The 25783-nt window shown below is 39.2% G+C and overlaps 2 protein-coding genes across 7 annotated transcripts in view; both read left to right on the top strand.

Moving 5' to 3' along the window:
- The window catches only part of col27a1a (collagen, type XXVII, alpha 1a), an 87224-nt gene extending 77708 nt beyond the window's left edge, over window positions 1–9516 (top strand). Inside the window, exons 46-61 of the mRNA XM_033647048.2 lie at window positions 446–499; window positions 738–845; window positions 1855–1962; window positions 2152–2259; window positions 2370–2423; window positions 4305–4367; window positions 4454–4507; window positions 4594–4629; window positions 4738–4755; window positions 4870–4905; window positions 5011–5037; window positions 6079–6129; window positions 6223–6391; window positions 6476–6585; window positions 6716–6934; window positions 7064–9516. Coding sequence (XP_033502939.1) covers window positions 446–499; window positions 738–845; window positions 1855–1962; window positions 2152–2259; window positions 2370–2423; window positions 4305–4367; window positions 4454–4507; window positions 4594–4629; window positions 4738–4755; window positions 4870–4905; window positions 5011–5037; window positions 6079–6129; window positions 6223–6391; window positions 6476–6585; window positions 6716–6934; window positions 7064–7210 — 1362 coding nt within the window. The 3' untranslated portion in view covers window positions 7211–9516. The remainder of the gene's footprint in view (window positions 1–445; window positions 500–737; window positions 846–1854; window positions 1963–2151; window positions 2260–2369; window positions 2424–4304; window positions 4368–4453; window positions 4508–4593; window positions 4630–4737; window positions 4756–4869; window positions 4906–5010; window positions 5038–6078; window positions 6130–6222; window positions 6392–6475; window positions 6586–6715; window positions 6935–7063) is intronic.
- A 4246-nt stretch (window positions 9517–13762) lies between these two features.
- Window positions 13763–25783, top strand: part of cdk5rap2 (CDK5 regulatory subunit associated protein 2) — a 42921-nt gene continuing 30900 nt past the window's right edge. For 5 of the 6 annotated variants that reach the window (XM_033646968.2, XM_033646973.2, XM_033646969.2 and 2 more), the window contains exons 1-9: window positions 13763–13955; window positions 17930–17985; window positions 21789–21850; window positions 22682–22792; window positions 24004–24080; window positions 24218–24341; window positions 24453–24631; window positions 24725–24872; window positions 25160–25213. In XM_033646968.2, coding sequence (XP_033502859.2) covers window positions 13903–13955; window positions 17930–17985; window positions 21789–21850; window positions 22682–22792; window positions 24004–24080; window positions 24218–24341; window positions 24453–24631; window positions 24725–24872; window positions 25160–25213 — 864 coding nt within the window. In that variant the 5' untranslated portion in view covers window positions 13763–13902. Of the gene's footprint in view, window positions 13956–14715; window positions 14895–17929; window positions 17986–21788; window positions 21851–22681; window positions 22793–24003; window positions 24081–24217; window positions 24342–24452; window positions 24632–24724; window positions 24873–25159; window positions 25214–25783 lie in introns of those variants that run through there. The other variant, XM_033646970.2, reaches the window with a different exon arrangement.

Here is a 25783-nt window from a genome sequence, read left to right as displayed (position 1 = left end):
TGCGTGCATGTTTGAACAGTTAAACTTATATGCATCCCTATGTATTGTCTGTATTGCATTAGCTTTGGTTAATGGGAGTTTTAGGTATGTTTGAACTGTTAATTTATGGAGTAATGGACTAAAAAAGCATTACGTAACCAATTTTATTGACATTCATTACCAGCAACAACATCAGCATGTCTTTGGCAAAGTGAGAAAGTTAGCTAACATAGCAGAATTCCAACAGAAACATCTAATAAGGAGGTCATTAATCAGCCTGAAAGTACTGTAATAATACAGTAGTAATATGCTGTCATTTGCTTCTTTTGGCTTGAGAAAGAAATGCCATGCTGGGTACTAACACCTGGTTAAATGTGACTGTAGGTCATTGGCAGTGACAAACATTACATGGGACATTATAACCAATAATCCTTTTTCACCTTTAAAACATTGTCCCTCTCTTCAGGGTCAGAAAGGCAAAAAGGGTCAGCTGGGACAGAAAGGAACCAGAGGACAAGAGGTAAGTCAACCTTCTTCAAACCTGCTTCCATGACTTATGTAATATATCCTTACAAAAGACAAATGTTTTGCTCAGCCTTTAAAAAATTTGAATTCATGGCTAGAATACTTGGGAACGAGGCATAAACAAATGTTATGAACAGAGTTACCTGGCAACAGGTTAATTCAGTCAAGTAAAGATGGATGACCACACTGTCATGCTCGGTCAAGGTTTCTGATAAGTCCTTCCTTCTCCTCAGGGTGGAGGTGGTCCTCCGGGTCCCAGAGGTGTGGTGGGCCGCGAGGGACTGGAGGGTGTGCCCGGGGCAGATGGAATTTCAGGAAAGGATGGCAGTAAAGGCATGCCGGTGAGACAAACAAAGAAATCTCTGCAAATGTGTTGGACAGAACACACAACAACGTGATGAATTTGCTTTTAGAGAATTAACCTGTAATAGGGCTGGAAAAAAATACAACATTTGTCCTTAGAGGAAAGACATTAAAGGGAAAGTTCACCCTAAAATCAAAAATACATATTTTTTGTCTATTTTTCTCTATTTATCAATCTAGATTGTTTTGGTGTGAGTTGCAGTGTTGGAGATATCTGCCATAGAGATGTCTGCCTTCTCTCATATAGTATAATGGAACTAGATGGCACTCAGCTCGTGGTGCTCAAAGCACCAAAAAAATACGTTCGAAAAACTCAACCATAACGTCTTATTCCAGAAATCATGACTTGGTTACTCAAGATAATCCACAGACCTTGTTGTGAGCAGTTTCATTTAGGAACTAGTTCCTTTCTGCCAAACTACACCCGCCAACTGTATCACCACGCAGAAGGAAGAGTGCATCTACTTATGGACGAGAGGCTCGTGTTCATGACACTGCCAGATGGAAACATTAATAGCATTCTCCTCGGCTGAGCTGTAACATTAGCTAGCTTAGTGGTGTCAGATGAGCTCACAGTAGCGCTGTGATATGGTTGTGTAGTTCGGTAGAAATGAAATAATTCCCACATTTACATTTTTTTTTTTTTTTGCGCTTTGAGCACCACTAGCGAGTGCCATCTAGTTCCATTATAAGAGAGAAAGCAGAAATCTCTGCAGTCAATATCTCCAACACTTAGCAACTCACACCAAAACAATCTAGACTGATAAATAACACAACAGGTAAAATAATAAAAAAATAAACTCTAAATGGTTTATCCTCTTGGGCCCATGAATGTTATCAGGCTCTGTGTTAAATAAAGCTTAAAGAGTTCCCAAAATGGAAAGCTCTTATCCATCCATAGGTCCTGCCTAAAAAATCAAATAAAATAATGAATTGTTAATTTTTGCAATGAATTTTACTCATTTTACTTTCTTAATATGAATCTAGGGAGAACATGGTGATGATGGGGAGGCTGGTCTCCCTGGCAAAGCTGGCTCACGTGGTAAAACTGGCGTTCCAGGACTCCCAGGAGATCAGGGGACCTTTGGACCAAAGGTAGGAGGGATAAGTAATATGCTGAGTAACTGTAATGCCATGTTAGTGAGTGAGTAAGATACAATGTGCTGCTGTGCTAGGGATAATTTGGTACGACTGCTTCGATTATCAGATGAATGCAGAAATAATTATTTAACTGCCCATCGGTGATCTTCACTCAGTCGGTTGATCATTTATTCATCCATCCAGGGTGAGCAGGGTCTTCGAGGCCAAAATGGACCTTCAGGGAAAAGAGGCTTCAAAGGTGGAATGGGAATGCCAGGGCCAAAGGGAGACCAGGGACCTAAAGGACAACCTGTGAGTAACATATATAATGATGGCAATGACTTACAGACACCATAACTTATATGATTTTATGACATTTTATAGATTCTGCGTTTCTAACTGTTGACGTAATTCTTGTTCAGGGTGATGCAGGGGAACCAGGTTTTCCAGGAATTCTGGGAGTTTTTGGACCAAGGGTACGTTCAGCACCAAGCAGACACAGACATTTTAAACTCAGCTCCACAACATGGCCATTTAAAACCAACCCGTGTTTTGATCCTAAACCTTCACCTTTAAAAAGTGGAACACAGCCAACAGGGGGCTGACAGAGCCTTTGTTGCCTCTTAGTAAACAGATCAGTCACTGAGGGACTACTAAGCATTAAATGAACCACTGAAGTATTGTTGTATGTTTAGAAATGGCTTTGTTAGAAGGAGCCCTTTTTGGACAGTAATTAAACCTGGGCGTCTTTCCAGGAAGTAGATTACTGTCTAAGTAGTTAACCTTTGCAAAAATAGCTTGTTTTGGAATTCCGTTATAGTTTTGACATTGCACCACCTGGGCCAGATGCATAAAACTGTGTAGATTTACATCTAAAACTGTCTGTATGCACAAAGACAGAAATTCACCACCTAGTTCCATTATACTGGAGAGAAGGCAGGCATCTCTACTACAGAAATCTCCAACACTTGGCAATTTACACCGAAACTATCTAAGTTGATAAATAGCACTACAGGTAAGAGGACAAAATGCATTTTTGATTTGGGAGTGAACTCTCCGTTTAAAAAACCCATTTCCATATGGTTACCTGTGCCCGCTCCACCACTTAATAGGCTGGTGTCACATCATCGTGGTGCCACAGTAGTTGTCATCACACACTCTTGTGAGTATTTGTAGCATCCACTTATCATATCAAATGTTTCTGCAACCCTCATCGGGGTAAAATGTCAGTCATCACCATTACTACACATCAAACAAAGAAGATGATCTATGATTCATTCATATTGCTTATGCTGAAACGGATAGTACATAGTAGCTACTTCACATTGTAGGATAAAGTTAAAAGGTCATTAACAGGATGATGATGGCTCAAATATGAATAAAAATAATGATAAAAGTCATCACTCATGAATAACTTATTATAAATTTTGGAAATGCGCTTTTTATCGTAATTTTACAGAACGCTGTACAAAAATAATGACACAACCAAGGAAATTAACGTTAAAAAAAATGCTGCCCATCTCTCAATTCATATTCAATTTCTCCCTCATCACATGATCCGCAGTTATCTCAGCTAAAACCGTGTGTGCACCTGGTCTGAAGTATGCGTTAAGTGCGCATATTCTCACCATACATTTATTCTTCATAAATACCAACAAGTACCAGTAGGAGCTCGTACAGTGACAATAATTTATCTTTTGCCTGTCTGTTCTATTACTGCGTAATGGTATACATCCCATTTTACACTTACTTAAAATAAACTAACATTAGCTCATCTGTAACTATACATATTCAGTAAGGAAACACTGACAGTTACTCTATATGACAGCATCAGCACGTTGCCAGAGTGCTGTCTCATCACCAGATCCAATTGACAAACAGCAAACTTTAAAGAAAGCCAACAAATGTCCTCTTTTCTTCCTGCTAATGACCAGTTTGTGTTGCTCCTTTCTAAAACAATCCGACAATCACCACTGTCAAAACCTTGTGTGCTTCTATGTAATTTTGTATGATTTTAAACAACAGCTAGTGTGAAGCAAAGTTTCCATCGTGTGACAGGAACACAATCCAACTGTGTCTGGTTGAGTGGCAGTAAAAAAACAAAGCTATCCTATTGTATTGAATTCACTTCAGAGAACCCAAAGCCAAAATGTGTTAGGACAGCTGGAAACATTGTCTTCAACATGGAAACAGTTAGTGGATGTCAGATGTTCCATGATGAGACGTAGATATAGTTAGAGATAGGAGTCGGTGTGTAAGACGACATTTTGCAAAGCTGACATCAAGTACTACAGTTTTAAGCAGGTGTACAGTGTGTGTGTGATGAGACTATAAATATTTATCCTTGCTCTTTTCAGGGGCCTCCAGGAGACTTCGGGCCAAAGGGCATACGGGGACCAAAGGGGCCTCAGGGTGCAATGGTAAGTGGAGCAATGGTCTAGATTACACTGTTGAAATGCGGTGAACCCCATGTTTTATTTCATGCATTGTTTTCTTTCTCCATCAGGGCAGAGGAGGAGTTGTAGGTGCTATGGGAATTATTGGCCCCAATGGAAGCGCAGTATGTATTATACAGATTTAGATAAGCTTTAACATTCCTCTCTGCTGTTATTCTTCAGCCAACTTACTGTGTACATCTCTTTACAGGGTCCTAGAGGTGCGAAGGGCAATCGTGGAGAAACTGTAAGTCTTCTAGATTTCTTCCCACATGTATTCTTTTCTGTTATTTTACACTTTGATTTAGTGACAGTATTTTAAGGCTAAAAATGTGTCTTTTTTCTCTCTGAACAGGGATTGCAGGGCCCGAGGGTATGTTTGCACAGTGTGACATTTCCTATTGTTACAGATCATTTGTGTTTTCTGTGGATGTTTGATGGACAACAGGAAACCTCATGCAGCATGTGTGTTTTTCTACTTTATTAGGGGTCTCCTGGACCTCGTGGACCCCCTGGACCTCCAGTAAGTTATCCACCTTTATAGGTTTGACTAAATGTCAATCAAAGATAATGTCATACATTTAAGTTGCATCATTCATTGTCTAAATAACTTTTTTTCCCCTTTCAGGGTCGCCCAGGCATCCCTCTTTCATTTGTAAGTCACCTTATGTTTGCTTCTTTTATTATATCCAATAAGGTTTAAAGGAATACTTCACACCCAAATGAACATTTGTATATATTGTTTACTCACACTGTGTAACACTGAATTTGTGAAGAAAGCTTTGTTTTTCTTGCATGACTCCGCAGTGAATGGAGAATCCAAAAACAATTGAGAAAATTTTTGATGAGTTGATGTCATAGGGTCCACGTTTAACAACAGCAAAACTATATCAAAACATCAGTTTTCAAATTGTCACACTACTCGTGCAGTATAATCCAAGTCTCATTTATCCAGTTGTATGTTCAATGCTTCCCAAACAGACCACCCTTTCCAACAGGGAACTGAATTAAAAGTGAAACTTATCTATGCTCTCTTCAAAGCCAGACTCCATTGACAAAAACAGTCATTTTACCTTGCTGATCACAGGAGCTGCTGGCCCACTGCTGCCTTGATCAGCTAGTTTGTTTGTGTTATTGTGTGACTTTGGTGTTTTAATGGGTTATTTAGGATTCACCAAAGTCAAACATTAACACAAACTGTTCAAATAATCGGTAAACCAGCAGCTCCCGTGTTCAGCAAGGTAAAATTACTGTTTGTTTCAATGTAGTCTGGCTTTTAAGAAAGCATACATTAAGTTTTACTTTCAGCTCTGTTCCCCATCGGAAAGGTCTGTTTGGGAAGTAGTGAGCACACGACTGGGTATATGGGACTTGGATAATACTGCATGAGTTGTGTAAGAGCTTGTAAACGATGTTTCAATCTAGTTTTGCTGTTGTTTAATGTGGACTCCTATGACTTCAATTCATTGAGAATTTTCTCAGTTTTTGGATTCTTCGTTCACTGTGGAGGCATGTGAGAAAAACAAAGTTATCTTCACGAATTCAACATAACAGCGGATGAGTTATTGATAAACAAATGGTTATTTCGGGGATGAATTATTCCTTTAAAGCAGTTAGAATACGCTGTAATGTGTTGCCCAGAAAGATAGACTGGCACTGGTGAAATAAGATATAAGATTCTGTTATCTCACTGCAGAAGGAAGATGGTGTTTTGTTTATGGATTCACACACCCCACTCAGGACTGAGGTTAGTGGAGTGTGACATTGACATTTCCCTGTTTTGTTACATCTTTAAATGTGTTGCAAGCTGTACAGACTCATCGTTTTTACTGTCCTCCAGAATAAGCCAGTCATGGACCTGCCGATGCTGGACCAGGGCGCAGAGATCTTTAAGACCCTCCACTACCTCAGTAACCTGATCCAGAGCCTGAAGAACCCACTGGGCACTCGGGACAACCCCGCCCGCATCTGCAGGGACCTGCACAGCTGTGAACAGAAGTTAAACGATGGTGAGGATGTGTGTGTTTGAGACAAAGACTGAGAGCGTTTGCATGTTTAGATACTAATTACCCCAAATGTGTTTGTATTTTTAGGCACTTATTGGATGGACCCGAACCTGGGCTGCTCGTCAGACACAATAGAAGTCTCCTGCAACTTTACTGGAGGTGGACAGACTTGCCTAAAACCGGTAACGGTGGCCAAGGTATTTAAGACACAAAAACAACCCCAATGACATCAGCAAAGTCTACAAGATTACACAATTTAGAGAATGACTATGCACATGAGTACATACCAGACTTGTTAACCAGCGCCTCTTCTCCCTGTTTGAGCAGCCAGTAATCAGCGTTGGTCGTGTCCAGATGAACTTCCTGCACCTGCTGAGCTCAGAAGCAGAACAACACATCATCATCCACTGCCTGAACATCTCTGTTTGGAGGTCAGCTGAGAATCAGCCGGCTGCCCGGTCCTCTGTGAGATTCAAAGCTTGGAGTGGGGAGGTGTTCGAAGTGGGAGGAGAGCTTGAACCAGAGGTCCTAGAAGATTCTTGCTGGGTAGGACCGACATGATGTCATCTGGCGTTGTGCCCTTTAGTTGACATCATTTTTGACATTCAGACTTATTGCCCTAATTGTAACATCCATGTTTTGGACTAAAACATGACGTGTGTATTTGGATTGCAGATAAAAGATGGCCGCTGGCACCAAACCCATTTTGTGTTCCACTCCCTGGATCCCTCCCTGCTCCCTGTGGTCGACATCTACAACCTTCCTAAGACTTCACCTGGCTCACACTACCACCTAGAAGTAGGTCCTGTATGCTTCCTGTGAGGGCTTCAGTTCTGAGCATGGAGGGATGCATCATCACCCCTAGATGACACCCTCATGCGGGCGTGGAGATCGGCGCAGTCTCCTCCAGGCCATGGCAGAATAATCCAAGCCTCCCTCCAAACAGATCCTGCTTCACTCTTCCAAACTCCCATTGGACTGCAGACACAGAGGGAAGGAGCACGAGGAAGCTGGGGGGGACAAAGAAGAGCTGAGGAGGAGCAGGGGAGTTCTTGCACTAATAGCTTCTCCATGTGGCTCTTCAAGAAGGATTTCCATATGTACGCCTGCTTGGAGAAAAAAAGGCTCTATGCCACACTTTCTCTCGAGAACATTGCTAAGTGAAGGGAGACCAAGGCCAAGTTAATCAGCGGACATTATAGTAACTTATTTTTATAACTGTATACAGTCTGTATACTGTGTGTACTTTTTTTTTTGGAAATACCAGGAATTCAATTCTTTTAGAAGAGAAGAATTTAAGTAATTGGGATCAATTAAATGTACATATGCTTATTATTAACTTTTATACATGTATATCTTATGTAAAGAAATAATCTTCAAGTGCAATAGAAAATGAGAAGATAATTTGTTATTTTAAACTTATATGGAAGGATTTTTCAGGGGTGCCATTTTATTTGCCTTTGGTGCTCATCACTTTGTGATTTTGCCCATGTGAATTAATCCAGAGGCAGGCTCATGTGCTTAAACTGAGCATGTGCATTTACTAGGAATACAAATGGGAGATTGTGGCTTTCAGTTTACTCCCTAACGTGGGAAAATCAGTGTCATCTCTCAGAAGTAGCGTCGGAAGCCACACACTGATGCACACAAGCCGTCCACGTGGAGACTAAGTGCATTAAATACTTATTACTATACTTATAACTCATACATTATCGAAGCGGATGCCACTGATGATTAGGGAGAATATCTGCGGTTGTGGAGATTAGCGGTCAGAGTGAAAATACAAGTGTGGAGCTCGAGTTCTCATAGTGTTTTATTAATTTCTTTACAACTGTGGAGTGTGGAGTATCAGTCCCTTGCTTCTTTACTTAGGATAAGAGATAGGAGGGTATCATTATTATTATTTACTCTGCACCACATGGGACCAGGAGTCTCTGGGACCAGGAGTTCCTCTACCCCACTTACAGTAGACACACTACAGGTACAGGCATTCCTTAGAGGAGAACTGAGCCACAGGAGAGAGGAGAGTGGATCCATGAATCAAAACAAAACCCCCATCTTCTATCCCATCCTCTCTCTAGTGCATGGTGCTAAGTAAGATTATCTAAGGTGCTAACCATAGTGCTGTAATTACACCACTTTGCTGAAATATTCTGATGTTTATAGTGCATGCTTGCATAGATGAATTTAAAAAGTCCATATAGTATATTGCCATAGCTTCCATAATGCACTATAATGGTAATATCCCATCCCAAACTACATAGATCCCTTTTTTTCAATGCTGCAATTTACCAAGATGCTTCTTCTGATTAAAAATATTTTAGAGATAAATATAAAACCTAAAAACTCCTTTTGTATCCAGTATAAATCACAGGGTTTAAAGTATTTCATAAGAATAAAGTTTTCTTTTTCTCTGTACAAAGCCCCCCACAGCTGTATGTAATATTTTTTAGAAACACAACTAGTGGAGATAGTTTTAATAAAATAAAAAGTTTCTTTGTTGTAGCTGGACACAAGTGTGTATAATTGTGCAAACCTTGCTGTATACAGTGGATCCCCTCTTGCTAATTTAATGTTATTTAATGTTGTTAACGTGGTTGCCGACTGAGCAAGTTCTGTTGGTTGAAGCAATACTACTCTTTCTGACAACTTTATATATCAGTTCGCCCAACTGGTCTTGGAGTTTATAGATTTTTTTATGTGTAAATTTGGGGCTCCAGAGAACAAATTTATTGCAATGTTAATTATCTTTTATTTTTTTAATTTTTGTTATTTTTGCTTTATGTTGTTTTTTTTTCCTATATGATAATCAACCATGTACTGTACCAGAATTCTGTGCTATACTATAACTTGTGTTTTAAAAGAATTATGCAAATATGTGAAAACTGTTTCTTCTTTTTGTAAATCTGTTGTAGACACTAAAACGAGCTAAGAATACCTCACATTTTTACACGACTTGGAGCAAAGATCTTCTGTTGCCTTAATAATTAAAGCCTGTTTGGAGATATCAGCCAAATACAGTAAGTCATCAAACTCTGAGCAAGACCATTTTGGTGCCAACATCCTTAATCTGTCTACTGTTTATTCATTGTTCAATGTCCATTTGTTCAATAAATACTTTCAATTTGTGTGTGTGGATTATTCATTTTCAACTGTTCGGATGGGTGAATATCCACAAACATATCAAATACAATACCTGATATGTAAAAAAAAAAAAAAAAATCACCTACAAACTTTAATTTTATTCATATAGGCCAAAATCACAAACGCAATTTGCCTCAGAGGGCTTTACAACATATGACACCCTCTGTTTTTGGACCCTCACAGTGTAAAGGAAAAACTCGGGGGAATAAAGGAAGAAACCTCAGGAAGAGCAAGTGAGGAGGGGTTCCTCTCCCAGGGCAGACAGATGCAATAATAAAAGAAATATGACTATAACTACTTATTGATTTAACCATTAATAGTATAATATGAGGCCTTTGGGGGCCTTGGAGTTTGGGGTCAGGGTTGCCCACATTGCTCAGTTGGTAATCCTTTTCATACTAAAAAAGGAAGTGTTGGGTGTTTCTCAGAAACTCATAATGATGCTCATCATGATATCTTGCATGGGACACCAGTGTCCAGTAATTGTGTGTTGTGTAACTATAGCAAGCATGCACAAAGATTCAACAGCAAAAAAAAGGACAGGACAGAGGACTGCAACTCTGTATAAATTAAGTTCAACTGTGCTCAAACCTGGTTGTAATTAAGAGTTACACCACATGATGTCGCTGTTGTTATCTGGATACATTTCGTGGTGCTGAACCAGCTTTTTACACCAAGCAAGTTCTAAGTGTCTCAGCTTTTTCCAAAAACAACAAAACAAAAGACCATGCTCCACTAATATTAACAGGTGCACATACCGTGTCATAAATCATCACTATATGACTTTGTGTCTGTGGGACAGACAAGAGTATTCTGTGAAACTCAGAATGATCCAGGATGTTGACTGCTTCATTTTAAAAACAAATTATTTGCACTACATATGAATGGGCCTGTCTGAAGTTTCAATAAGTCTGCTTCATCTACTGTTTCATACTGTATCTGTTATTTCTATTTCCAGTTATTTGACGGACAATGTAAAGTGAACTATAATATCCACCACCCTCAAGCCAGAGCAAAGCCTGTGGAACAGCCTGCAGAACACCCTGCAGGTAATGTGGTACTTAAAGCCTGTAGAGGGCGCTGTGGCCCACATGTTCTGTCACATACAAGTCTCCACAGAAACCCTGGGGTGTGCTCCTTCTACAGCCTGATCTCCCACAGTTGCCCACCAAGATGCTCAAAGACGACAGCCCACTCAGGTCAGCCTGCAGGACTAAGATTCACACTATTTGGTGATTATGTGGTGAATGCATTTTAAATTAAAATTTAATAAGAAGTTTTGTGGAGTATAAGAGCAAATGATAGATGTTAGGTAGTCTAAATAAGAGACCAGGCAGAAGCATTTCTACCACCATTCATTACATAGATTTGCAGTGAACTATACATGCAGTTACTAATTGTGGCTCAATTTCACAATTGCACTCTCCACAATGTAATCATACAAAGTTGCAACAGGATGCAATTATCAATTTAACTACTGTTCAGCTGTTTCTGTTACATTGATTATTCTGGTGTGCGAACCCAGTGCTGGACCCAAAATTATTGTGGAGGATTAGAAACAGTTTATCTTGGCTGGGCACAGTGGGACACAGTTCTGCTCAATCAACACCCTGCTGTGACAATACAAAATAAGAGCTCCACAAGTGAGAGCACATTTTTCATGTGTCAACCGGAGGCTTATCACTATGGAATAAGGTGACCAGAATTTGGAAAAGAAAACTGGAAACATTTCCAGTTGGGCGGTCAAGATATCATTTAATCACATATCTCCATCACGTCATTAGTTACTCACCAACATACAGTTTGCTCTATTTTATTGCCTATTTTATAGTTTGTATCCTATTCTAACTTAAATATTTTAAACATCTTTTTATCTTTTTCTGTGTGCATAGTGTAGCATTTTATCATGCAATGCTGTATTGTATAATGACAAAGATAAATCCTTTAATCCTTGATCAGCATACGCGCCAACCTCCAGACATCATGGCCTAAAAGATGCTGATTTACCCTGAGCTGACATAAAAATGTTAAACTGCCCAAATGTGAAAACATCATTAACTTAATTTAGTTAATTGTTGTAACAACAAATATTCTACAACATGTTTTTTCAACCAGTGATTATGGCATTACAGTTTTCGCTGATTGTTTGGGCACTATGTTTGAAACTGTATGCTGTCTTTGCAAAGTTCTACACACTTTACACAAAACCTTACATAAAACCAGCAAAACATTATCCATGTTTTGCTAAAGCAAACAATTCTTGCAAAATTCTTCAAAATTTTTTTGTCAATACAAGCATTGATTTGTGTGTCAATACATGCAAATCCACTTGGCTTTTGGCTCTTTCCGTGTGCAGCTCATAAACATCAAGTAAACACACGTACACATAGGTATCCAGATGTTTGTCACTGTAAGTGTTTGAGCAGGAAAAAAAAACCTGCAATGCCATCTAGGCATAATAAAGCTGTTTCTGTCAGGACAGTTGAACTCAGCTAAATGGGTGATAAAACACCCAAACTCCAGTCATTACTGTAGACTGTATATCTACTATAATTAGCCCACTGGAGCAAGTGATAATTATCCATGCAACACACCCACTTTCACACTTGCCACACACATACAAATTATGTCTAAACATACTCTTTGATGAACATCTCAGACATTTCAAGTTACAATTTTTCTCATTTGCTTGCAGTTGTCCATTCAGAGGTTACACTTTCAAAACAATTCACACAAAGGCCTGAGGTGAAAGTGAAAGTGAAATGCTCTAACACTCACAAAACATTAAAAACATGCAACAAAAGCAAATATTTCCATCAAACAACACAACCTGTTGTCAAATTAATATATTATTTCAATCAGTCATTACACAATAGAAACAAAATATAAAGCACAGCTATCAATATGAGCTGCATGAGCTCAAATTGTGCTTTGCCTATGTCATTTGTTAATACTTTACATATAATAGGTGCCAAAACAGGCAAGGAGGCATATCACAGCATGTATTGTTTCGTTTCTACAAAGATTGTTTAACAAGAGAAAACAAATCTTGTGGAATTCTGCACCTTTTCCACTTTTTTAAATACAATACATAATATTAAAATACCGTATAAAATGTTATCGTCATTTGTATTATTTTTGTATGCATTCTGTGTCCATCAATTGTTGTTGATATGTAAGACCTACAGTCTCATCATCATCTAGGCATGACAAAGTTGGACATTCAATATTGTACAGCTTTTATGCAACATTCTTCACTGACAGAAGAGCCAATACAGAATGTAACCTGAACTCACAAATAACCAGAAACATTTTGTACTCAATCAATTTTTTCCATGCCATGTCGTTCTTTTTGTCTGAACCGCAACAGCCACATACCAGGTTTAGACCTAGTCTTGTTTCCATCATTTTCCAACTCAGAAATGCTTAATAATGATCTCTTCCTTTCATTACATGCCTTTGGCCTCTTACTTGCAAATAGCAACACAGGTGACATCTTTAATAGATGGATAAGGACTGATTGCTGTTTGAAGAGTTGTGCAAAGGAGTTTCACACAGATGCATGAGAGATTCATAATCATGAAATTATTTTTTATCAGATGTGAATAAGGACCAGCATTATCTATTTACTTATATCTAATTAAGAATGCATGAAAACACAATATATGTCCCTCTCTTGTAAAGAATGTAATTGCTGCTTATTAACTATTGCCACAGTAAGCAATTCCTGTTTTGGTATTATGTTACCTCTATCTGACAGTGATGATAATTACATGTCAAGATGCTGTGGGTTCTTGGGACCACTCAATAAATAAAAACAGATAACCTTTTCTTAAAAAATGTTTTGTCAGAGACTGTCACCCAACTACCTGGATAGATGCCAAAGGGGCAAATAGTTGATCTGAAGGTGTCTGTACTTTTGAGCCTCTATGTCCCGCCCTAAAGTGTTTGTTTTGGCCAATCACTTTGTCCCAGTATCCACCCTGTTTAATGCTGCATTCTCTCTCCTCGTAAATTCTTCATTTCGAAGTCGTAAATGATAAACTTGCATTTAAGCATCATGGTGAATAAATAATGAGATTGGACATGAAATAATCATACTATACAGGCCGTATTATTGTACTTTACATGGTCACACCCGTGTTTTTGTAGCTTCCACTGTTTGGTTTCAGTCGTAGATTCAAATATTTCCTACACACCCTGAAGGCATCGCCAGTTTCCAACGTGCACAATGGTGACGTTTACCATATCATGATGGCGGTAGCATGGACTATTTTGAATTCCGTCCCGCTTTTCGAAGTTTACATTAGGCCTAGTCTGTAAAATGTCTTACTTTACCAGAGAGAAACCAGAATAAGTGAACCTATAACATGGACTCCGTCGTGGGAGACGATTTGACGCTTCCCGTTGACATCAACGGAAGGTAAACCTACCAACGAAAGCTAGCGAGCTAGTGCTAGCATGTAACAGAACGTTATAGCTAACGTTAACCCATTAATCCGACAGCAGAGACTAGTAAACGCTGCACGGGCCCTGACTAGTTGGTGGAACAACATAGAGGCACTCAAATTGTCATGTCGTATGATATATTGTTAACGCTGTAACGTTAGTGAGTTAAGTTAGATATAAGTTACCAAGAGTAGTTAGCTACAAAACGTTATAGCCTCTTGCTTAGGGTATTTATAGCGTCTTACGAGACGTTGCTGTTTTTGTTTTTCCTGTGGTAACGTAAAATTAGTTTGTCGTCTGACATTTGGGTGACCACACATATCAAATGTGTCTGGATAATTTCAAATGTAACATATTTAGCTAACGTTATAAGTTACATTAGTAGCCAATTTAAATAAACGATGCTATTCCAGTTAAGGTTGCGTTTGTGTTTGCACTGACGTTACTGTTGACGTAGATACATGGAAAACACTCTTACCAATGCATGAAAGTGAGCTTGCAACGTTAAATACAAACAATTTTATCTAAATGAGCAAAACCTGTTTAGTGAGGCCAGTTTCACCCAGCCAAATTAAAAAAATGATAAGGTACTTAAACCATAATGACATAATAAAAGTGCAGAAAGGCTGCAGAGAGCCTGTCATGTGTAGGCAAACAGTAACTGTTCCCGTTATAAATCATACTCAGCTCACTGGGTGACACTGCGGTCGCTTTGTCGACCTGTCATTCAGACAGTGAAAGAAAGCGGAAATTATCAGAGCCAGTTTTGCAGCAGGATTCAGATTGAAGCAGCGACGTCTCTCTTCACTGTCTTTGTACAAAATGTGGAGTTACCGGTAGCGTTAACATGTCATACATGTTTTCTGTTTCTGTTCGCGGGCTCTCCTTGACATGACAGAGGAGTGTGACTGTGGTAGGTGAACTGTGCATTCTTAGCTCTGCTCTTAGGTGCTCTTGGTGCATAGTGTTTGCCAGATATTGTTAATGCATTGCTCTTTCTGCTCCTTTTATATGCCAGTTATAGCATCTCAGTGTTTGTAGTGTCCTTGTTTCGTCTCCTTTGTACATGACCTAGCCCAGCTGTGTCCCTTGTGAAAGCAGTCATCCAGGTGGTAAGCGTGCCTCAGTAATCCAAGATGTTAGCTGATATGTGCGGTGTGAATTACTTATTCGTGAATTCTGAAACATGATTCACTTTGCCCTTTTAGTTTAAAAAATATGTCTGTGCGTACTGTTAGTCTCATCAGTTTTTGTTGTTTTTCATGAACTACTGTAATTGATATTGTTGTGAGCTTTGCTGCTTCCATGTTTGTCACCAGCAGCTGAACTGAGTTTGAAAAGAAAGAGGAAGTCACTGTTTATAGGCGCTTATAATGTTTCCACTGGGGTTACTACAAATGCAGCGTCAATAAGACTTGTTGTAATGTCATCTATTTTTCATGAGAGAGTGTAATTTGTGACAGATGTTGTTTTTCATGTTTATGTTTGGTGCTTTTACCCTTATCGTGGCTCTTGTTGTAGAGTGCTTCCTCTCCATTAACACAGGAAGGGGTTGCTCAGCATGTGAAACCTCAGTGATGCAACAATTGTAGACACATTTGACTGATCCTTAGTGTTCTGTGGAGGATTATTGTACTCCTTCTGCCTCATATTCCTCATGTTGTATGGCTTCACTTTGTGTCACAGGGAATATAGGATTACTTTAATGTGAAAGAGTTTTTCTTTTGTTGTTTATCAGTGTCTAAAGGCCTAATTACATTCACCATGATTCAATGTTGTCCAAGGGGGCTATGCCATTTTAATTGGCACTGAATCTTATCTTATCTCTAATGTACTGAAATATGGTGTGTCTAACTTTGTAGATTTTGCTGGGAGTGGAAGCAAAACAAAGATGGGGAAGAGCAGTTTGGTTAATAGTTGAAGCCCAATGCTGTTGAGGCTTTAAAGGTTCAGTGTCTAAGATTTAAGGGGGTTTTAGTAGTGTATAGCGGTGCGGATTGCAGCTTGTCACCAGGTGAAACTTCTCCCAGCTAGAATTCCTTTCATGTTCATTGTTCAGGAGGTTTCTACAGAGAGCTGAATTGCCTGCAGAGGTCTCTTACTCTCCAAAGCAAACTGACATGGTGATTTAAACTGATAAAAACCCAGAATAAATCAGTTTCACATTAACAAATCAGTATTTCCTTGACACTATTTGGCATGTTGGTGATAGGCAGCTCAACTACCACATGGTATTTTGTGTTCACCTTTTTTATCTGATAACTTAAAGTTCAAACGTTCAGGAGGTTTTCACCAGGAGCCAAATTATCAGCAAAGGTCTCTTCCTCTCCAAAAAATGGACCTGGTGATTTAAACCAGTAAAAACACAGAATAAAGCAGCTTAACGTTAAGAAATCAGTGTTTTTCTGACATTGCTCGTTGCAGATGGGCTTTCTGATTATGATGGCAGATATGAAAATGGCCTTATCTGAGGCAGTGTTTGGTTTGTTTGTTCTGGGCTGCTGTAGAAACATGGTGGTGAACATGGCAGTCCCTATAAATATAGATCTGCTCCCTATGTAGGTACAAATGGCTCATTCCAAGGTAAAGAAAACACAACAATTCTTATTTCTAAGTGATTATACACTAAAGAAATATTCTTACCATATTATATTCCATGTCTTCCAATCTGTCTCCCTGAATCTTGCCCACACTGAACCTTTAAATGAAGTGTAACTATAGTAGGCATATTCCAAGTTCCCAGAGTCACAGAAATCCTGGAAAAGGAATTGAACTGTACAAAATGGATTAAGAGTCATTTCATCCGACTCATCAGAAATACAAAACACCAAAAAGCAGTGTTGTTGTTTATTTAAAGAAAAGGCACAGGGGTTAATAGCAGCAAGACAAAAACAGGACACAGGGTCTGTTTTACAAAATTTTAATTTGCACAAGTACATCCTTCAATATTATTATTATTATTATTTTCATCATTTTATATCAATATATTTTTTTATTATTATGCTACTTAGCTAAACCATAATCTGCTAATTTCTATATGCAAAGATCATAAAATATATATGTCTGTAGACATGAGATATAAACAAGTCATGCTGGCGCTGTTGTTCTTTGCTGAGGAATATACCAGAGAAGCAGCAGAGTGGGAGTTCTTCCACCGCCAGGGGAGGTATGGAAAGTAGTTATGCAATGCTGGACATTATATATTTTTAGACGCAAGGATCAAAGTTGAGGGACATGAGCTTTGGCCCAAATGTTTTTGTTTATGAAAGTAATTGACGTCTAAAAGCCAAATTTGTCAGCATCCATTTACACTAATGCTTAATAAACTGCGTTACTATATGTGCCAGTGATGCATTTGTGTTGTGGTAGTACAACCCCGGTTCCCCTTTGTGTCATTTTGTGATCCAGATGTGTTGCTAATGTTTGGTGCATTGTACCGTGTCTGTGAGTGACGCCACTGTCCCATCACTGTGTGATGCTTCGCCAATCAGAGCCACAGTAGTCTACTTGTCTAGCAATGAAAGCCTTCTTCTCCGTCCACTCTCTGTTTTTCTCTCCTCTTGTCTCTCTGAACATGAGGGGCTAGGCTGCCACTGGCACATGGTCTTACATGCGCACACAAACACACACGTACACACAGGAGGCTCTGCCAGAATGGATGTAAATGAAGCAGAGAGTCATTCTTGAGCTATTTATGGATTGTTCTTGGGGCCCAATGGAGCTGGCCAGCGTGAGTAATACATAAACGTGACGCATCTATGTTTTGAAGACCATAATAATCAGAGTGTGTACACTGTGCAAGGATAGAGAGCAGAGTTTGCTATGCTTCCGGTGACTTTTAAAAATGTGAGATTGTCTTTCTTGAATGTGGCAAAATGTAACCATGATCTCTTTCCAAATGTTCATAGAGACTAGGCTGCATCGCTAACAACATAATTCTGTCCACAGCTGCAGACTGCCAGACTCCATAGATGCTGGAGATTATTCCACAGACAGCATGACAGGTAAGATTTTCTTTTGTTCTCTCTTCATTTTTTTTCTTGCTCAGGTTGTGTGTCTCTCTCGTGTATTAATTAATACTGCTGAATCGTTGCTGTGACCTCCCACAGTTGTGTCCCCAAAGCTGTGATAAGGGATTAGCTGTATGTTGTTAATTAGGTAATCCTGTTTCTAATTCTTGTAGTGTGCCGACAATATTCTCTGGACCAGAACATGCAAGCCAGTAAACAAATAATTTTTGCAAATATAGGTCAGCATATGTGACTTTCCGTCAAGCTGGGCGTGTGGTCAAATACACAGAGGCATCCAGACAAAACACTGACAGTCGCTACATTATGTAGTTGTTGAATGTGCATATAAATAAGGGCTGGGCAATATATTGTTATTCTATTGATATTGTGATATGAGACTATATATTGTCCTAGATTTTGTGTGTTGTTATATCATAAGTGTTGTTTTTACATGGTGTTAAAGACTGCATCACACACAGTGATTTATTTTCTGAACCTACCAGACTGTTCTAGTCGCTCTCTTATTTACCTTTACCCTCTTAGTCATTATATCCACATTTATAGTAAATATTTTGTGAAAGCAACAATAATCAACCCTACAATATTGTCGCAATATCAATATCGAGGTATTTGGTCAAAAATATTGTGGTAATTGATTTTCTTAATATTGCCCAGCACTAGTTGTACTGACCCTACTAGGGCTCTGAGGTAGGGATAAGAAAATAAACCTTTATTTCAAGAACTAATTTCAGCTGAACTTTCCTTGCACTTACTTGCATTTAGTGCACCAGTGAGGCCAGTGCTGACAAAAAACAAAAATGGATCAGCATAGTCTTGGAAAATAAGCAGGGTTCAAGGTTTTTTGTTTATTTGTTTTGTTTAGGTTTTTTCCTAACCATAATCAAGTTTTACACACTTCTATAAAAATTGTCTTATTTATTAGCTGTTATAAAATAACAACTAAGACTTACATTACCTGTCATGTAATCTTTATTTAAGTAAATTAATTGCCTTGCTCTCAAACTTGTGGCAAACTGCACAATGCATTAGAGTTTCACCCACAACCTCTAATGCCAACCAGCTAAACTCCTTTCTTTTGTTAATACATTTAAATGTAGTGCACTGCATACACTATGTACGTACTTGTGTAGTGCACACATTTGACAGGGTAATGTTTAGGGGTGTAGTCAAAAAAAATCTTGATTGACTGAAATTCTAGCTACTCTTTAACCAGTTGATTGGTTGATGGGGAAAAAAGATCTGCACATTATCTATATGTTAGGCTAAATGGGCCATAGTGCACTGAGTGCGCTCTACCTGGTAGCACTGTGTGTCCACCTGTTTTTTTCCTGTCACAGAGCTTGACATTAACACTTGCACAGGGCAAATAAACCGTGTGTTCAGGCCAGTGGAATGCCTCAAGTAAAGAATAAATGTAATGTATCATTATATCACTGTGAGCATTTATGTTGTTGTTTGCAGTACCATATTATTACTGAATTAACCCAATAAACAGAGAGATTCTGAATGCAGGTTATGTAAACAGCATATTCCATTTGGATATGTGGAATTAGGCCTTTTTCCGAATATATAGCGTTTAAGATTAAGACGTGGGATATGCCGCCATTATTTGGATTTTGATAGCATTATTTGGGCATGTTGACATTATAAAAGACTTGGGTATTAACTAGGGATGCACCGAATATTCGGTAACCGAATATATTCGGCCGAATATTGCAAAAAAAACACATTTGGTATTCGGTGGAATAAGTTAAAAGCAAGGCCGAATAATAGCAGCGTGTTTTGATAACGCAATCAAACAGCGTGCCGTGACGTGTGGAGTAAAATGTCGGCAGTGTGGCGATCCGTCCCTCACTGCACTTGCGTTTGCAACTAAAAATAGTTTTGAGCGAGCAAAATAGGCTTAAATCATTCAGCACGCTGTGCGAGCAGCCTACAGATTTCAACCAGCAGCAGAAACGAAAGGCGAATCCCACCGATTGTGGGTTGAACGGGGGTCGCAGACACAGACAGTTAATGTTTTCCTGTCAAATACGGTGGCCATCGGCTTACCGGCGACAGACAAGTTGGCTCTAATAATATCCTCTTCTTGGCGTCATGACTGCCCAGAAGTACCTGAACAGCCGAGCCAGCCGAACACAGGTATGTGACGTGTCAGAGGAGAAACGAGCTGTTCACGGCCCACAAACCTCACCGCACTTTAGGGACTGTTCTTTACTTATGAAGGGACTGTCAGGGGAGGAGGGTGGCTGGTTGATTCTTATTTTATTTATTTGTTTTATTTTGATCCCCCCTATGTTAATCACTCATTGATGCTGTTTTTGAAGTATGAATAAGTCAATAAGTAATTTATTCCATTGAAATATCATTGATGTATTATAGAAAAGTGATTTATCTTTTTATAAATGACAGAAGGCACATCTGTCTCATTTTCGCTGTGGTATCGTGATACTACTCAGAACCGTGATATTTTCATTGGTATCGTACAGTGGGATCCAATTTTGGTACCGTGACAACACTAATCTGGAGGGGGTTCATCTGCAAAAACTAATGAAAAACTAAACAACAATATTCGGTATTCGGTATTCGGCCAAGTGTTTAATATTATTCGGCTTCGGCTTCGGCCACAAATTGTCATTTCGATGCATCCCTAGTATTAATAGGTTTTTGGATATGTGCAACACCGACCTTTCTAAGAAGGTGGTTGGAGGAATGAAAGAAAGAGGCTGTCCCTGCGCAGTCCAACAAGTCCGCCTCTGCTGGGAAACTTTGCAGAAATCCTGTTTTGATGCAAAGAAACAAAATGACAAGCAGCTCCAGTCATTCCAGTTTTGTATGTTATGACATGATAAGGAACACGTTAGGGCACATTAATGGAAGTATGCAGGGTTGCATGCAAATGGGAATATTAGTGGAATAGTCATTTTCAGTAGCCATGTAAACTGCGTATTAGGATTATTGTCTTTTTCTGAACAAGAGCAAAAATCTGAGTATTTTGTGCATGTAAACCTACTCAGTGTGAACGTACTCATGCTCTCAAAATAGCAAGTGTAAGCACAGATTAAGTTTGAGACACAGCATTTCTCTTCACTCGCTGCAGTTGTCTTGCAAGTGCCCTATTGGCACTGTGCATGTGCAACTCTGAACTGCGATAAAAAGGGAGCAAGATGTTGTATTACTTAGCTACTTCCATCATTAGCTCTGGAAAAATCAGGCAACCTCTGTTGTTGACCCCTTCTAGAAACTGAATAAAACTGTAGGGTTTCATTTCCATCCATGGCAGCAGACATCTCTTTGTCTTTTGCTGCTGTCTTGCTACCCATGTATGACCTTTGCTTTTTCCTACTCTCGTCTTAGTAGTGGCTGCAGTACTTTTGTCAGAAGAGGAAAGCAACATATCTCTGATTTAGAAACAAGTGTACATTTACAAGCAACTGATACAAGTGTGAGCGGTGACGGAGATCTTCCCGTCAGGCCGTCAAACTGTGAATCAAGAGTCAGTGTTGTGAAATGTGTTGTTGACTTGTGTAACATGATCAGCTGTGGGCTGCTTTCAACTGGCCTAAATATGGCAGGTCTCCAGAACATGTCTCGCGTCTGATGCCTCTCAGTGAAAAACATTTTTTCTTTCTCTTTCTCTTTATCTCTCTAAAATAAACACATTCCTGAAAGCTGGGAGCTATTATTCTATGCAGGCAGGGAAGATTCTCTTTGCTACAGAGACCACAGCGCAGTTGTGACTCACATGAGTAAAAGTGTATCACTTTGTTTTACAGCTCCGTCATTCCCTGACAAGATGTCCCCAATCAAAGCTCTCACCATGAAGGACTATGAGAATGTGAGTGATGTGTATCAAGTGGCATGATGTTTCTTAAAGTGGAGCTGCTCTGTAGTAGATTCAATGTTTCTTTGATTGCCCAAAGTCAATTTAAATAACGTTAACTCACTGACTCATATTTTAATTTGTGTATTAATGCTGTTAATTGTTAATAGATTGAAACACTGAGCTTGTTAGTATGAGGTCATGCAGTCAACTTAATCCCACCACAACAAACAGGGTGTTATGATTTATTAAACCTGATCCTCAATCTGACTGAAACCGAGCCGTGTTGACCATTTATGGAGATTTACTGATGGAGTGTGTGTGTAGGAGTAGGATTGAGGTGAGCTGAAGCCTATATTTCAGCATTTGAGTGGAATGCATGCTCAGATTTTTGGCTTGTGCTGCCTGGCTGGCTTCATGATTAGAGGTTTATGGAGGGGTCCAGACTTCTACCTCCTCCCTCTGACAGTCTACCCAACCCCCATTACCAGATGTATGCTGCTCTGAGCCTGCAGCATAATGATGCACAGTCCACTTCACACACATTCACACTCAAACACATACAAGCATGAGAGCCTCTCTTCATTTTAACAACAGTAAACATAATCCTTTTTTGCCATGTAAACATGTTGTCCTACTTTTCCACACAGATGAAGTGTTTGTCTGTTTTTCTTTGACACAAATTGTTTTTCCTAACTTTGTCATTAATATAAGTAAAGTTAATGCACAGATGTCATTTTGGGCTAGACAAAGAGACAAAATATTTTGATACAACTTGGATACAGATGTATTTGTTGATCAGTTATTTTCCTGTTTATTAAAATGTTTTTTGTCATTCACCTGCAGCAAATCACAGCTCTGAAGAAAGAGAACTTCAACCTGAAGCTGCGCATCTACTTCATGGAGGAGCGCATGCAGCAGAAATGCGATGACTCTACCGAGGACATTTTCAAAACGGTATTGTATTTACTTTAGTATGCAAAAATGTGTGTTACACTCCTTGTCTTTGTCATTAGTTTCCCATCGAGACTACTTGAGAACTTCAGCCACAACAACAGCTGGACTTGGTTCAACCAAGATCCTACATTTATGATCCAAGAACAGCCGTCTTGCTTTTTTTTTTTTTTTTCTGAGTGAGATGTAAGCACATTGGAATCTGCTGTTCTCATTAGGGCCGCTTGTGTTTCTTATCATTTTGAGACGCAAAGTGTCATGTAAGAATGTTCTTTATATGTACACACTAGAGCTGGGCGATATGTCACAATCTTCTAACGGGCCACCATGAGCTCAACAACTGGCGATTGCCGATTTATGCTTGCAGGTGTCTGCCCCCGTCCTGTAGTTTCATTGGGGCAACAAGCTTGAGTCTGCTACGTTCCACAAGCTCTCTTAGGCTTTGTTCAGATATGGCCAAAATATGTTTTTTTCCCCACATGTAACGTAGATGTAAGTAGTGTGAACACAGAAATAAGATTTTTCTTCATTCTTAGTAAAAAGCATTGGAAGTTTTGGAAAAGAGTGCAATGAAATTGTTACAGTAGTCAGGTAATGTAACAAAACGGCAATTTATTTTCTGAAGCTGAAAAAAAAAATATTACTGGTCCTTGAAATGTCATGGAACAATTTTAAAATTTTGTCCATAAAAATGTATGCCATCTCTGTATGTGTGGTCCTAAATTCAATACATATCCAGTCACTGGCAATGCAAACCTCTTTGAGAACAGTCATATCAGAATTCATGTGTGTTTTCCCTGTATACATCCATGTTTTTTTCCTCATTGTACTTCACTGCACAAGCACAGATCAGTCATCACACAGCGACTAATAAAGTGAACATTCTTCATGAATTGAAGTCAACAGGAGCCGAATTTAACAACAGCAAAACTACATCAAAATATCCATTTGCAAACTCTCACACAACTCCTGCAATATAATCCAAGTCTCATTTATCGAGCTGTATGCTCAAGTCATAAGCTCCGCTTAAGCAGAGTTTAAATGCACACACTTGCCCAAATGGTCATTTGTGGGTTAAGTATTGCTTTGACAGTGCAACTAAGAGAACAATTGCTAAGAATCTCTTGGATAGTTTTCCTGTTGCGTCAGTGTTTTTGTGATGACTCTGGATGTACAATTTCTGCTATAATGAACTGAATATTATGTGTTTATAGAACATTGAGCTGAAGGTGGAGTTGGAGTCTATGAAGAGAGACCTGGCAGAGAAACAGGAACTACTCGTGTCTGCATCGTGAGTATTGTTCCATATATATTCCTACAGCACAGTTCAGTACTGCCAAATTTTAGTTGGCAGGTAAAAGTCATGGAAGTCCAGTGGCGAAGATATATATGAGTGCTAACCTAATCTCCCCTGTGAATGTTTTTCAGGAAAGCATTGGAGAGTCTGGCTGGTCGAGAATCAGGAGAACCCCAACGTGTGAGAGAGCAAGCTCAGAGGGAGATGGATGCACTTCGGGATGCATTCAACAAAAGGATAGCTGACCTAGAACAGGTTATTAAAAACCATTTGTTTTAATACACTCTTTCAGAGCAGTAATTTTCTGTTTCATTCCAAAGGTAGTTGGGGGTTGTCCTCTCACTTAGTCTTCTTGCCTCATTTTAGAGTCTGCGAACGGCAGAGGAAGAGGTTGACAAGATGGCAGCCATTGCTGAGCAGGAAAAACTTAAGAATATTACAATGGAGAAGCAGTTCCAAGCCCTGGGTCCACTGAGTGCCTTTACCCCTGGTCCTGTCCCCAGCCCAGTCCAAGACCTGCAGCAGGCTCTGCAGGAGAAAGACAAGTAGGGACACACATTATGTTTTTTCTGCATTAGGGTCTAAGTGTTTCCAATATGTTTTATTTATTTTTATTTATTTATATTTGCTCATTCCAGTGTCATCGAGCAGCTCAAGATTGCTTTAAAGAACCAGGAAGCTGTGATCCATCAGAAGAAAAGCGCAGACCAAGAGACTGATGCACCATCAGCTGACTGTGTTAAACAGCTATCTGATCTCATTGCTAAGAAAGATGAGGAACTTGAGGTATGACTTTCATGTGTTGCTTTAGATATTACATACAGTTATATAAAAGGTATAATTTTAGGTGCTTTCCTTCTATAGTGATACCTAAATGCATTTAAAATTGTTTTAGTTCACCAGAGTTACAAAATCTTTTGTTGGCATGTTTTGAGTGTACATAAAGTATATTTAGAGAAATTGAATGAATTACCTTCTTATGCTACAAACCACTAAATAACGAAACATTAGTTGCAGCACTAATTGCAATATTAAAAAAGACATTTCAGTGACCTTTGACTGTCTTTTTTCAGGCACTGAGGGATGAGCTACATAAAGAGAAGGACAAAACAACACCAGACCATCAGGTTGGTGTTGTGGTGATTTCCTCATTAAATGTCTTTGTGAGGTGCCATAAAATGGCTACTGCACAGTGACAGTGACTGCTGGCTGAATGCTAAGCTTCTGCTTTTTGGATCCTTTGCACCTATCCATGTTTTTTTAGATCTTTTGTTGGTGTTTTTGTCTGTCCCTCTGGGAGACTTCTCATGTCATGCACTGTTATGTCATTCTTTTGTAGTCTGTTTTCAGCGATAATATTTCCTCAAACCAAATGCTAACTCATTTAACTGGGCATTAATGCATGAAGCCATTCAAACTTTAAACACTCACAGATTAAGAGATGAACACAGGCTATGGTCTTTACTGTGCACACAAAGCATGCAGAGGATTGTCTGTGTTGTTTTGCTGAACCACAAGAAATGTACTTTGGTGTGTTTTATGGCTTGCTTTTTTCTTTTGTGTGCCTCCCTAGTGTGGCTTTTTTTACCCTCTTCCAGTAAAGAGAAGCAATACTCTTCTTTGTTACCATAATCTTGGGGCTTTATTTCCTATGTTGGCTTCACAATAGGAAGCTTACATCATTATAACTACTTGGT

This window comes from Epinephelus lanceolatus, chromosome 19 (genome assembly GCF_041903045.1).
Source record: "Epinephelus lanceolatus isolate andai-2023 chromosome 19, ASM4190304v1, whole genome shotgun sequence".
Taxonomy (NCBI): Eukaryota; Metazoa; Chordata; class Actinopteri; order Perciformes; family Serranidae; genus Epinephelus; species Epinephelus lanceolatus.
Note: the sequence above shows the minus strand (reverse complement) of the source record. Positions and strands in the feature narration are given on the sequence as shown.